At 41.6% G+C, this 15,178-nt stretch overlaps 1 protein-coding gene across 1 annotated transcript in view; it reads right to left on the bottom strand.

Annotated features, from left to right (window-relative positions):
- Positions 1-460: 460 nt before the first annotated feature.
- DCTN5 (dynactin subunit 5) overlaps positions 461-15,178 on the bottom strand; it is a 271,945-nt gene continuing 257,227 nt past the window's right edge. Inside the window, exons 5-6 of the mRNA XM_069647388.1 lie at positions 9,248-9,350; positions 461-4,674 (exon numbers count right to left, since the gene is read on the bottom strand). Coding sequence (XP_069503489.1) covers positions 4,577-4,674; positions 9,248-9,350 — 201 coding nt within the window. The 3' untranslated portion in view covers positions 461-4,576. The remainder of the gene's footprint in view (positions 4,675-9,247; positions 9,351-15,178) is intronic.

Here is a 15,178-nt window from a genome sequence, read left to right as displayed (position 1 = left end):
AAGTGACACATCATAAGGGATCTCATGTTTCCTGCACGTACAGTCGAGCGATGCTTGTCCTACGTTATTCTGCTTTGCGTGTAGATTGCCTTATGTAGTATTTGCCACAAGGGCATTTAATGCTGTATATTATATTGTTGCTGTTGAAAGTTCCAAAACACTTCAAACACATTTTCTTAACAGAATTAGGATGAAACACTGAATTGCCTTTCAATGCAAAGCTACAATTTGAGCATTGCAGACATGGAAAGGTTCCACATCTGCCAGGTTTCATAGGAGGTCTGTTTGTGCCGCTTCTTACCGGCATATATTTAATGTTTCTGCTTCTAGTGTATGCAAACATTAGAGCATTTACGATTTTACTCACTATTAGCACATGATGGTAGTAGTAGCAATACATGTTTTGGTGGTGAAGTAGAAATGTAACTTTAAGAGTGAGTAAAGTAATAGACAAACTGAGTTAGTAAATTAAATTTGGTTTTATTTTGTATCATTTCAACAACATGGTTGTCTTCAGAAGTTAAGCAGGTTAATTGCAACTTGGTTGAACTGGTATAGGTGTAACGTGATCATGCATTAGGTGCGATCTAAAAGTAAACGTGAAAGCATTTCTCAATGTTTTCATTTTACTCTTTAGTGTGCTAAATAGCATGCTTCAGCAGAAAACAATGTCCTCCAAGAGAGGAAGTTTCTTGTGGAAAAGAATCTTGGCTGGTAACTGCATTGTTGTTTCCCTCTCTGATTCTGAAGACAGAATGCACTCCATACCAGTAGTTATTGACTGCATTCTAAATATTCAGATTGGCTGAGAGGAGGTCAATAACAATCTCCATATACAAACATGAAATAAACTGAGAAATTATAAAAACATTTTGAATTTACAGAACATGTTATTTATTCCACGTTTCAATTTGCAGTTTGGCTTCCCAGCCATCGGGGACCACGTGTGCCATGGGGAAAAGCATGCTCATCAGTCCAACTGTGAGATTTAAATTGCTTTTTAATGGAATAATGACAATTCTTTGGATGTAACATAGGGAAATTATGATGAATTTCTTGGTTCCTGGTCAATGGAAGTGCATTGCTTGATGGAGTCAGTGTATTCTAGCATTGTACATTTGGGATTTGTCGCCTTTTTTTATCGTGTTAGTGTGAGGTAGTGTCAAATGGATGGGACATGTGAAATATTGGAAAGTCTTTTTTTCATTGTTCCTTTAATGGCAGTGGTTTTAAAGTTAAAGATTGTTACAGATTTGCAGGCTAGAATAATGCTGTGGTTTATCTATCAGATTTCTTTTTAATTGGAGTTTATGATGGTACACCATAGGGAGGCCATTGATTTACATATTTAAAATGTGGGCTGTTTTAATTGAAGTAAGGCACATGCAAACTGGAATTCTTGCTTGAATTTTAGGAATAATGTATTAACAGAAAGGATTTCGAATGTCTGAAAAGATGTTCAGATTTAAAACAGGTAACAGAGCAGATTTATATTTCTGTAAAGGTTACTGTTAAAGGCTACACACTAGATAATGTAGCCATTCATTTCTAATGTTTTTTCACTTTTTCTAAATACATGTTGTGCTCAATATTTTCATATTTTCCTCTTGCCAATTAGGCTCTTTTAATGTAGGAGTAATTCCAAAAACTTAGCATGCTTGTCCTCGATTTAATAAGTGACCAAAGGATTGGACAGTATGCCCTTAAGAAATGGTTTATTCACTTTTGACTCCCCAGTTTGTTCAAAAACATTTCCAAATTGTATTCCAAAAAATTATTATCTCCTTAACTCCCCTTGTGAAAGTCTTCCCAATCGCCTTTGAATCTGTTGAGTATGGAGAAGCAAATACATTTTCATTTACAATAAAGTACTTTAAGTTCATTATTAAGTCATGTTGTTGCAGTAATTTGGTTTGTTAAAAAAATAAACTTAATGGACACAGACCTTTACCTTGAAAAGGTCATTCAGTGGCTGTTTAATGTACAACGTACAGGCTTGATTTGGAGGATTATTCTTCAAACAATTGGTTTAAAATATGAACATAATTTCCTCATGCAGTCTGTAGGTGGATGGTTTGAGTTTCAAAATCATTACTATTTTGAGAGCGAATGACCTCAAGAATATATTCCACTGCTTCCCCACAGTTTGTTTTTTTGTGATACATCTGTAAACAACTAGATTATTTCATGAAAAAACTATAATGTATTGAACATATAAAATGGTGCAGGATTTTCAGATCTCAATTTGTTTTGGTTTAAAATATTATTCTAGTTGATAAATGCATCTCCCTAAACTGGACTCAATTCCTCTGGTATGCACAATTCTCCATAACTTGTCGATTAGTTGGTGCTTGATCTTTTTTTGTCAGTCCTGGTAACTTTTTCCTGATAAATGGTAAGGTTACTTTGCACAACTTTCCTTGAGACTGGAGCTTGTGCTAGCTCCGCTTTTTATTCATAGTGTTTTCTTCCAGTAATTTTTCCTGTCCCTTCGATTTCAACCAGATCTAGCAGAGGGCTGTGTTTAGTTTGTGATGTAGCCTCTTTTCCCACGGAATTTGTCTTCCCCCAACACGTTTCTTGTGAAATAGTAATTTCCACATCAGTTTATGTCTTTGATTTTTTTTTCCTTCAACCTGTATTCTTTCATGAATATGTATTCCCCTTTTCAATGCATATGTTCAACTGAAATTCTTTCTGATCTTGCTTTGTAGGTCTTAGAATAATTATTTCTAGCTCATTTCAGTGTACATTTTTAGCTTAAAAATAGTGTGTATGCATTTGTTTGCAGTCTATATCAACCTAACCTTTTCTGCAGGTCAGATAGGGCACCGGATAAAAAGCATTGGAATAGAACATTGGCCTCAGTGACAGCATGTATGGCTGCATTTGTCTCGCCTCAACTCAGAGGGTGGTATCATTCGTGGCTCATGAAGGTTTTATTGGAAACTGTGTTTGATTAGTACTTTAACTTTAAATGTGGTTGCATGTGAGCTTTTAATTTTATAATTACATTCTCAATGCATGGTATATTGATATTGTTTTTGAAAACATGGAATTTATTTATTTGATAGGTTTAACTAACAACTATTTACAAGACACCATTGCTGCCAGGTGCAACTTACTTCTGGCTGTTTTCATGTGCGCAAAACGTTTTTGAATCCATGGTCTTGCAATAATTCATCAACAAGTGTTTTATATTTTTACAGCCATACCCTACAGGGCTTGCCCTGCCCCAACAGGTGAGTGCTTTATTCCATCTGACACAACTGAGAGACTTTTTAGAACTGCCAGAGAAACAGTTTGGTCAGAAGGCACTAGTGCTGAACAAAAGACTGCATCATCTTTTGAATACCACAATTTGACTGTGACAGGTTTCCAAACTTGTTAAATAAATAAATTAAAATGACTCCAGACGAACATATAACCTCTTTAATTAACCACTCCATCATATTCATGCGCCCCAACGACAAATTCAGAGGTTGGGCTGACTGGAATCAGGATATGTTTTGCACTTGGTTTTGAAGTGCAGGAGGGCCAATTGCTGATTGGCTCAGAGCAGGCTGATTCACCACAAATGGATCTATGGATAATTTAGTCTTGCCAGAGGCATCATCTTGCTTTCGTTGCTGCTCTTTGTGTACATATCTCAAATTACTCAGGCAATAGCATCCCTACACAACACCCACCTAAAGCTTCCATTAACACAACAATCAAGCCGAAAAAACGATGACTAGACTGATGAGGAGCTCTCTGCCAGGAACCAGCAGATCCATGAAGAAAGATCACAGAGGGTAGAACTGGATTCAATTACAAAATTATTAAAATAAAGGAACAGGCTGGAATGTGGCAGCACACAGCCATGTAACTGTAATAAATACAAAGCATGTAAACATAAGACATACCGAGTTGTTCTTGTTCTATAATGGTTGGCAAAAGCCTGCAAAAGAGAAAATATATAAAAGGGCTAGGACATAGTGAGCAAACCAAAGCTGGGAGAAGTTTCTTCTACCAGTGGGTCTTAGTCCAGGGTATATTCTACTGGAGCTCAAATCAGTTCGATCGAGATGGGGTACTGATGGTATGTCAGATCTACTAGGAGAACGATCTAGTTTGATGCAGTTCCCACAGCATGGACAAGTCATGACACACCTTAGGCCAGTGGCGGATACATCACCAGTGCTACAGGGGCTATATTGACTGTTCTGAGGGGGATCTGTCAGGAGTGGGATAAGAGTGAGGCAATGCTGTACTGCCTTTCTGGACTATAGAATGATGCCACAGAGGACGTTAACAAATATTTATTTAGCAGGCACGGACTTGGAGAGTTCTATCCAAAAGGGGGTCAGATCAGTGGGAAGAGAACAGGAGCTGGGATGTATGCATTCTCCCTCTGCAATTTTCTCCAGTCAGGATGCATGTTGGCCTATGTCACATCTGTCAGGAGATGTGCAGAGGCCAAATCTGATAGGTTGAAGGGAAATAGGGGTTGGAGAAGGGGAATTGGTGTAGATTTGGGTGGTTGCTCCAGAATTAATCAATTCCTGGCTGCACCTCAAAATGGTCCCACGGAGCTTTAAATCTGTGTTAGGGGGAGGAACTTCTGGTAGTAGCTCTTAGTGACATCCACCATCAACTCTTGGGTGCACTCGGGAAGTTCACTGGAGAAGAGCCCTGGAAAAAAAGATAGACATTCAAGGTCAGAGGGCAAACAGTAAGGATATTTCCATATTAAGAATGACATTTTAGAAAGGGGATCCTAGCAAATGTATGCCTTCTGGGGAACTTCAGATTTCATTTGTTACAAAATTGCATTATCCCTCTGACCAACTCATCCAACATTAGGTGAGGTATTCAGTACAGACAAGCCTTTCACTTCAAGACACAAAACAGACAGGTTACTATGTCAGAGACTGAAATAGGTCAGGGATATTTCGCTTTGCCTTGCAGTCTAGAATAGCCTGGTAGCTTGATACCAACTACTACCAGAAGCAACTACCTGGATAACGGATGCCGTGCAAAAAAACCTACTTCTCCTTGTCAGAGCCCACCCTTCTGTTACTCCTATGCAATCCCAGCAGCCGCTGCTCCCCTTGCATCCTACCTGTAACCCCATGGGTATGTGCCATGTGTAGAGCACTCCACTGATTCCCAGCTATGTTTCTGCTTTATAAAAATACAATATATACAGCTCTGTGACCTTAATTCTTGTTAATGCACCTGAAGGAGCATGGACATCGAGAAGACAATTAGAGCAAAGTAGGTCATAATTAGTGGACACAAAGTTGGTTTGTATCTCATGTGGACGTTTGAATTGCAGAATGCAATTTACTAGATCCTTGTTCTGTAAAGGTAGCTCCAGCTTAATGTTGATGTGCTATATCCAGATTTAGCTCCTTGCCATCCTACTGTCCCATGTCGGATTTATTCAGTCTCTAGTAATAGGTGGGGCGATATCGTTCCCCCTGCTTGCTCGGGTACAACATCTTGGTTGTATTGGTTCATTATCAGAACCATTGTGTGCTTGACCCTCTGTCTTCAATTCTAGGAGATTCTGATGCAGCCGTAGGTCTATGTAATTCCACATGCCTTGCCCTTTCTTGTTGTCTGAAAGTGTACCCCAAACGAGCACAGATGCACCTGCTGTTACTTTGCAATTGGCATCTGTGCACTTTCTTCCCTTTGTCCAATTCTCTTTTCCACTAGTCTGATGCTTTCGGTAGGCCTGGGATTAGACCCACTACTAAATCCTCCCAATCTCCATTTAGACTGACACCATTGAATATTAAAACACACACACACGCACACGCACACACACACACACACTTCCCTTGACAATACATGTATGGATTTTGTGTGTAGATAGGTAGCCTGGCAGACATTCTGTGAACACTCACTTGACAATGATTTTTGCTTAACAAAGCAGACAGATTTGTTGCACTTCTGATGCCGTGGTACATAGACGAGTGTATCTGCGAGAGACTACCCCAAAATAGATTTCCGTATACTAGCAAGGGAATGGAAAGTTAAGTTATTTCAAATGTTTGCAAGAGAGATTGTTTTAAGGTATTAGACATAAGAAGATGAATGCACCCGTCTACCCCTCGGTGCGCGTGGTGGCATTCCCACTTTCTATTTTACAATAGCATTGAACGCAGCAAGGCGATGACAGTTATCCATTGAGAGTTGGAGCCCAACAGTGGGGTCAGAGCCTGACCTGTGTTAGATCGTAGGGAGACCGCGTTTGGAGTCTTATATTGTGTTAACCTTAAATAAATGAACATAACTTCATTAACTGTTGCTGCAGCTTCCTTACCACAGCACCCTTATCTCCTCCCTCTCAAGATGGTTATTTTGTTATTGCCCTTTTTAACAATTCGTGGACTTGTTCAATAGTGTTTTTTCATGAAATAGGGTTTGCCCTAGTTTTGTTTAAAATACCATGCAATACCAGTATTGTAAGGTCAGCAGTGTGCAGTTGTCTAGAGTTATTAATGGCCACTTCTCTGGGTAGAACTTTAATATTCCTTGATTGGAGCGATGACATATGAGGGTTATGGAGGGAGACAGGGCTATGGGTTGAAAGCAGAATCACTAGTTTTGCGCAGAGGCACCACCTTTACTGAACCAGCCGCTTCCCTTTGGAGTTGGGTATTGCCTCTGTAACCATAATCCGGTGTCACACTTTGCCAGGGCTGTAAATAACCGATTTTGGGAATGAAGGTGAAAGTCATGACACTGTGTGGGGTTAGACCTTGCACAAAAATAGTGTTGTAGTGTGCATGATGGTATTGTGCAGGCAGAAAAGGTCCTTCAGCCGGCTTGTTTTTGCTCTTATCATGTGCTTTAATGCCACTATCAGTTTTGGTTTGCAGGTGGCACTTTAGCACTACCTAGTGAGGCGGAATTGTTTTGGCTCAATAGGCATCACCATTAGGTTTGGCTCTTAAATGGCACTTCAGCAGCTACTGGTAGGTTACACAGTTTTGGCTCCTAGGAGACACTTTCGCACTAGCAGTAGTTTGCAATGTGTAGCACTTTAGCATTATCAAGTACAAGTACATTGTAGCATAGAGCGTGCTTAAATGCCAGCATTCGGTTTGTCTCATAGGTGGTGCTTTAGCATCACCTGGTGAGGGTACATAATTTGGTCTTAGAGCTATTGTGTTACCTTTAGAACCTGGGAGGCAGGATAGCTTCAAAGTAAGCCCAAAAATATTATTCTAGATAATGGGGGTATGGCATTTTACAGACAGTGAACAGTTGAGCACAGGGCCTCAAGTGGGGTAGGAGGCACTGAAGTTAAGGTAACTTTTCCGGTTTCTTTGCCTGGGACTTTGGAGGACGGCTGCACAGCTGAAAGTAATTACTTTAACAAAGCTGCACTGTTTGCTTTTCCAATGGTTGTTTTTAGTTTGGGCCAAGAAGTTGGTCATTTTCCCCCTGCTGCATGTTGATCTTGATGTGTGCAGCAACAATTTCTACAATGGTGTTACATAATAATGTTTTAAAACAATAAAGTGGCGAGAATGAAAGAAAAGGTCCCAACATTTTTTCAAACGACGATTCAACTCCAACTCGCCCATATTTGTTCAAAGCACACAAATGTGTGGTTTTTATAGTCTTATTTTTTGGTGTTCCCATGTCAGTCTAGGATGTGTCTTCTGGTGAGCAGTGACAAATGATTCTTCTGAAGTTAATTTTAGTAGAGGTTTGGTGATGGTGGGGACATGAAAATTCAACACCTTTATTCCTTTGGGTTTTCCCTTTCTGGTCAAAGCCTCTAAAAAGGCTTTGTGTCTCAGACCTTCTGCATCAATGTGACATGCTTAATATATTAATCCCTTCCAGCACCCTTTCCAGTGGGTGAATTGGAATATGTGTCACTGTAATGTTCTAATAGGATTTTTGTCTCAGCATTTATCAAAGGAACATCTTCAAATAAAGAACGCCCTTCGATACCTTCATTTATTTGTACTAGGAACACCAGTATCCTTCAACTCAGACTCTTTCTGTCCAAGACTCCTGTGCAGCAGAAGACATGGCGCAAGGAGTCTAGTGTTTAATTACGTTTTGTACATAACCCAAAACATTAAAACTAGGGAAAATCTAATTGGGAAAGAAGAAATAACCCATTCTTATACAACCTAGCCCGTTGTTAGGTGTGTCAATGATTGTACGATCTTTGAAAAAATAGATACAATCTTTATTAGCCGAACACTGTAGGGATAGACAGCCAGTACACGATCCATTGTCCTTTAAATCTCCAACTGTTTCCGTATAAGGTATTATCTGATGTTGGCACTCACTGTGCACATGCTTCTGAGCCCTATGGCACAAAAAACACAGACAAAATGCATTGTTGGATGTGTGGATCACTGCGACAATTGAGACAAGACCAAAAGGAGTCATTCAACAAGCTCCTAAATGACGCCCACACAGGAAGAGCTTTTTTTCCAACCCAAACGCTAAAGTGCATGAGTATGCAATGTATGTGAATCTAGAACCATTGTGCCACTCTGTGTGGGTAGCCAGAGAGTTGCTGTGCAGAGGTAGCCTTTGGGTTTCTTTGTTCCTGCAGAAATAGTAATTTCCTTGCATTGTCACTAGTGGTAGACGTGGAGCAAAATATTAGTGGAACTGTGACTGCGGTGGCGGACAGAGTAGGAAGGAAGGGAGCAATGTGCAATACATGTTTCAAGGGTTGCAGTCATGCTGTTTGACGGTCAATTGAGTTGAAACAGCTTTCACTTTAGCTGTAACTGTTATCCAGTGATAAAATGGAGCTTTGACTTCACAAAGAACTGTTCCGGAATGGTGAAAATGGTTGCAAAAAAGTAGTGGAGCTGTTAACAGTAAAAAATAAAAGTAGTAGAACACGGCTCCCGACCGTTCCCGCTCAATTCCACTACTGAGAGTCACAACAAGGGTAATTAATTCATTTGCAGGAGTAGCTCCTGTGCCATTCTGCAGGAGTAGCTTACAACCCACATTTTGCTTCACTTCTGAAGGGGTAACTGACAAAGTCACCCTTCTGCAGTTCAGCCCTTGCACTGCTGTGAGTCTGAAAGGGCAGCATTTGAGCTGCTCTGAAGCATAGTCCTTATGCTGCATTGCAAGGATAATTATTGGATTGCTCTATGGATAGCATCTATCCTACTGTGGGATTGGTAGTGGAAGGCGAAATGGGCAAGGATAAAACTCACATCTTCATACAACCACCTCAAGGACTTTGCGCACGACTTACCTGGGCAGCCTGAAAAAACTGTAAACGGAGGGACAACAGTTTCTGGTGGCAGCACAGTGTTATCGAGAATTTTACAGCAGTCTTTTAAAACACACCTTCGTCCCTGGAATAGAAAAACAACATAGGAAGAATAAGAACATATCAACTACACATGCATAAAGATTGACATCTCTTTATAGGCATCAACATAAAGGCAACACAACTCATACTCATCAGGAGATAACCAGAGCGTCCCAAGAAAATGGCACCATAGTTCAGGTCAAAGTGTGTTTGGCTACGTTTGAAACTGAAATTGCACTGGTTTCCTGGCTACCCTCTGATCTCGGGCCCAGGACCCCTCCCCGCCAGTTGCACTCCTGAACTGCGCCCCTGGCAACCCTTGCCCTCTGGGACTGTTTCTGTATCCCTACAGCCCCCTACCTGCACTTGACACCTTATGTCTGCACTTACCCTTGCACTTGCCACCAGCTGGCCGCACTTTTTATCCATTGTCTTTATTTATTTACTGTTTATCCTATGTACTGCACGGCCACCTCCCCATTCCCCCTGCACTTTTCCCCTCCCTCCCCCCCTCCCCTCCCCTGCACTTGCACGATCTCAATGTCACCTGGCCTAGTAATATCGTTGCCTCTGTCTTCCTTCTGTTCCCCCTCCCTTGCCACGTTGCGCCTTCAAACACGTGTGTATAGGCACGTTATAAATGCCATATCATATCCTATCATTATGGCACAATCAGGTTACAGTGGGAGGATTGCTTTTCTTGACCACGAAATGAATGAAACGAAGTAGGAACTAATCTGTATGTGTCTTTGTGAAAGTCTTACTGGTCAGTCAAGCATGCATTTGCATTATTGCGTTTATCACAAAAATGATATATATATATATATATATATATGCAATATTGTATTTATGTATGGTGCAACTTTTTTTGTTAGTTTGAGAATATTTCTGAGCCATATTTACAAAAAGATAAGTGAAATGGAATGTTCACAATGGAAGATGAAAAGTAACTCTTGTATTTTAGTTAACGACAATGGCACTATAGCACTTTCTTCTTTTAGCTGTTCTTAAGGTGGAGAATTGAGAAATAGGTCCAGAGTGGTGCATTCATATTTTCCCTTTGGTGATATTATTTTACCTCATTTCCCTACTGCACAACAAGATGGATCATGAAAAACTGACTGTGGAAAATATGTAATATATCAATGCTAATCTTGATCGCGCACTAAATTTCTTTCGATTATAACAATAGTGTACAGTTGCTGCCATGGCTATTAAGAGATTTTATCGGGAAGGTTTTTAAGATGAAATGCATATTAAGTAGGAAGTGTTATGGTTATTTGTAAAAATAAGTTAAATGTAAACAGGCAGTCCTTTAATCATTGTCTTCTTTCATATTCACATTTTAGGTGGTTGCATTTTATTACATGCTATGGATTGCGTGGAGAACTATGTGGTAAATTGAAGGCAGACTGTATATATTATTAGCTTTTTCGAGCCTAGTTCTTTAATCATTTCAAACTACTTGAGAAGGAAGGGCAGACGACCCTTAAGTTACGTTGGATGTTTAACTTTGCAAGATGTCACCAAAAGACTTGCCATACTGCCATATGGAGCATTGCAAAATGAACTCCAGTAACCTTAATAGCTGCTGTACATTGTGTCTGGCTGTCATCTTGGTTTAACTCCAGTAAGCTCAAATTAAATGGCTTCTGAACATGTCTCTGGCTGCCTTCTTAATACATTTGAATGGCAACTGAAGAATTTGTCATGCTGCCACTTTCATTAGAGATTCATAGCCATAACAAGACCTTGAATGCCTCAGATGCACCTGCAAACATAGTCCGATGACTCTTAGCGGGAGATGGCATTATATAAGCAGATTGTTAAGGTATAACAGAGGACCGGGGTTCACAATACACCTTCACCGCTCAAGAGCACCCAGGGCCCAATGGACCCTCCCCCGGTATACAGACTGGGATCTCAGCCAAGGGCAAGTTAGAACTGTCCTTTATTTTTCATAATCATACAGGAAATAGGAAATTCTCCAGCAATCACAGCTCCTGAGCCTGTGTCAGGGGATTTTGTTGGGATGTGGCGTCATAAGTCGAGGCTCCCAAAAACCTAATAGCTTACATGATTGGGTAGATGGGGTGGTAGTGCATATAGCCAACACCTATAGAAGTTAGTTGACTGGCCCTCTCATGTCAGGTGGCTTTGCCCGAGCCTTCCACGAAAACTATCTATTACACTGTTGCAGGGTCGCAGGATTACCATTGGCCTTGCCCTTTGCCATCCACCCCTGTATTTGTGTTCCCCGAATGGCTGAAGCAGGTCTCCTCAGGTCTGGGACCCAGCTCTGTTCTCAGCACTCTGTGTACCTTCTCATGGTGATGAGAAAGACTATGTGTCCCCATTGTTGCTACTGGTATAACCACTTTGCCTTAGAGAGCCGGCAGGTTGCAACATTGTAAAACAAAACATGTATCATTTCTTGTCTGCTTCGCTGGGAACTGCTCCTCTTCCCGCCATGGGTAAATGGCTATTGTTCGACCGCAAAATTTAGCTTTTCTGTCTGCAATTAGTGAGGATTGATTCTGTTATTTTGCAGGTGGCTCCTTGTCACTGGGGCCAGGGATGTTCTGCTTATCTCCGACCTTTGCTGGGAGCACCAGCCCTGGACAGTGTGCTGCAAAATCTGTTTTCCTTCCTCCCATATTCTGAGGCCTGTGGCTTCATGTAATTCTACTATAATTACGCTATGATTTCTATATGTCTACATTGTATTATTTTCCTTATGTGTTAGTGGTAATTGGTCCTTCCAGGTTCCTTATATGATCCTGTAGTTCTATATGGTTAGTTGCAATAAGTGTCTGCAAGCTTGCTCTGTATCTCTAGCTTTCCTTGCGTTTCCGAGTTTGGCTGACAGAAAATAATAAAAGGCTTTCAACAGTATGTACAGAACTGTGTAAGCATGTTCTTTGTGTGTGCACGTGTGTGTCGTGTAACTTTGTGCATGGATGCGAGTTTGCTTTGTGGCTAACGTTACTATGTTGTGGTGTCTCGGATGACGTCAGCTCAGCTGGATATTTCTCTGTCGGTCAGGTCCAGTGAGGCACCTGCATCCATAATCAGTGTTGAGGCACCTGTATACAGGAAGAAGTCAGCTGGATAAGGTTTGAATGGTTGTCTTGAGAGAATATCTGTTCGCATATGTAGATGTCACTGGCCCTCCTGGGGGCTGGTCAGTGACTGGAATCTTGCATTTCTGGCTCTTCGGGCTGTCATGCTTATGGGGGGTCAAGAGGGGCATTCCATGGACCCTCTCTTCAAGATGTAATCGTGTGCTTTTGTGAAATCCCATACATGGCTTTATAAGTGGGAGATATTTTGGAGAAACAAAGGAGCAGAATGACTAGGGACCAGAGAAAGAGGTCACGCCACTGTGGCAGAGCTGGCAGGATGGACCATGAAGCTATACTTTGCGTAGCAGGGGGCAGATTGCTGGAACCCATTTTATTTAATTTTTGGAAACCATTATTTATCCAAGGCTATTGTTTTTCTTAAATTTTGAAATATTCTGTCTACCTGAATCATTGAAAAAACTGGGACGAATCAGGGTACAGTTTGGCTGCTTTTACCACTTCCGATCAGCCTAGGATTTCATTAAAATGGTGGCAGATGTTTTTTATAGCTCTTAAATTGATTTTTACATTTTAAGAAAGCCATTGGTTCAATTGGCTTTCAATTTCTAGCACAGCACTCAATAGCTGTCTATATGAACAGCACTAGCAGGAGTACAATCTCACTGTATCATGGTTCAGATGGCTTCAGACATTCATGAGTGGCTTTAGAGGTAGATGGGAAGAATGGGGATGCTATGAAGGTTTTGTGCATACGCTTACATCAATATACGCAATAGATCTGTAGCAGAACAGAACGCAGCGCAATTGTGCGAAGTGGAAAACTTTGCATTACTAAAATTTCGAATCCCGCTTCCCCCCCCCACCCACGACCCCTGTTCCCTACTTACTTTTCTTATTGGCACCAACCTTCTCTCCTCTCCGATCCTCCCAGCGCACCTATGCCTCTGACCCCCAAAATGGGTAGTGACTCCCGTCGCAGGGTCCTTTTATTTTATTTTTTAAACATTATTATCCCTTCCCTAGGAAGCAAAGCAGGGAACACCCACCCCCCCCGAAGTCCCCGAATCCCATTACAAGGAACAGCGGGTAGCGGGGCACAACCCCGTTCGATAAAATGGGATTCGGTCTTTATTCTATGGCAAATGCGCATTTCTTTTGTTGCATTCAGCATTTCTTTTGGGACATTTTTCCGGGACTTCGCTGCAATGCTTCGCGCCACTTGTTTATATATGAGGAACAAAACCTAATAGGTCACAAGTTAGCAATTGGATACTTCCAGGTGAATTACATTACCCATCTCCAGTTTTTTGTAGTTTAATACCACAATAACGCATTGCATTGTCGAATTGCTACGATATTTTTCTTGAATTAAAATGTAGCAATTTCCACCATAATGAGCTTCACACCTAAATGATATTTCATGTATTTATCGCAATTGTGCTAATTTACCAGTTAAAATAATATATATATATATATATACACAATGAAACAGATGGCACCGAAAATCTCTCATAGAAACAGTTTAAGGGTTTTATTTTTCTTTATGGGCCCTAACGCTGTTCCTCTCTCCAGCGTCTATATTTGACTCCTACCTAACCCAGGCATTTGTGACCCCTGGTTAGTGCTAGCAAATGTGACGCCCTACTGTCTAGAAACTGTCTCATACTACAGATGGCACTCCAAGATGATGGCCGTCTACTCTTCCTTCAGGGTTTTCCTAACTGGCCCTACTCTATCCAAGGGTTAGTGCTCGAATGGGAATTGGGATTGTGCCTTGCACTGACTCCAGTTTGAGTCAGGCTGTCCTTGCACGTCCACTCTCACTGCTTCCTGCTGACTCCTCCCTCCTTTCTTCTGTCCCTTAAATGATTCACTCATCCTGATCCTGCCTCCACACTCTTATGTTACTTCTCTTCTCACTCCACTCTACTCCTCCGCCTTCCTGCTACTAGTCCCCACTTCCACGCCACTACTCCGCTCCACCACACTACTTCCTTCCACCTACTAATAATACTTTCCTCTCCTTTCCTCACCTACTCAAACACCATTTCACCCTGTACCATTCTTTCATTCACTCCTTACACTTCTCTACTTACTCACAACACAAACATGCACACTTCGTAACTGCTTCCACTCCTACGCCAATATGTCACCTGCTCCATGAATCTTCTCCACGAGCTGCCAATCCCTCTTTCCTCAAGCAGGTCTCTTGGTCGACCTCCACCTCCAATCACACACGAAAAACACACACTTACCACGACTGTCACCTGCTACTCCCTTTTATCCTCCTTCCGCTCCTTGGATTGTGCCCCTGTTCTAGCCAATACTGTCCTGTCCTGTCCTGTCCTCCCATGGTGTGTATGTGCAAGGAAGAGTCTTCAAAGGGGGGCTAAGCATGCCCACTTTCTCTGCATGGGCTTGGTGTGTACTGGGCCTGGAGGCACAGGAATATCAGAGCTCATGCTCTTGTTTCGGGTGCCCATTCTGTGGGGTCTGTCGTTAAGTCTCTCTAGGAACGATGTGTTCTGTTCCATTTTTATTTCCTGGTAGTCCACGGGGCTTCCGTGCTTGTGAGTGGGCTCACCAGCTCCCTCCGACAGCTCTCCAAGGCCATTTGTGTGGCCACATAGGGGCAAGCTTGGACTGGCCTATTGGGCAATAGGCCAATGCCTGAACCAAAAACCCAACATGCTAGTGTGGACCAGTTTTTTGGGTGAAAGTGGGCCCGTTTTATGGCTAATATGGGCAAGTTTGACGAGTTACTTCACTATGCGGCAAGTATTTT

The sequence above is a fragment of the Ambystoma mexicanum genome, chromosome 2q (genome assembly GCF_040938575.1).
Source record: "Ambystoma mexicanum isolate Mex_15411 chromosome 2q, UKY_AmexF1_1, whole genome shotgun sequence".
Taxonomy (NCBI): domain Eukaryota; kingdom Metazoa; phylum Chordata; class Amphibia; order Caudata; family Ambystomatidae; genus Ambystoma; species Ambystoma mexicanum.
This window is presented reverse-complemented; position numbering and strand designations above follow the sequence as displayed.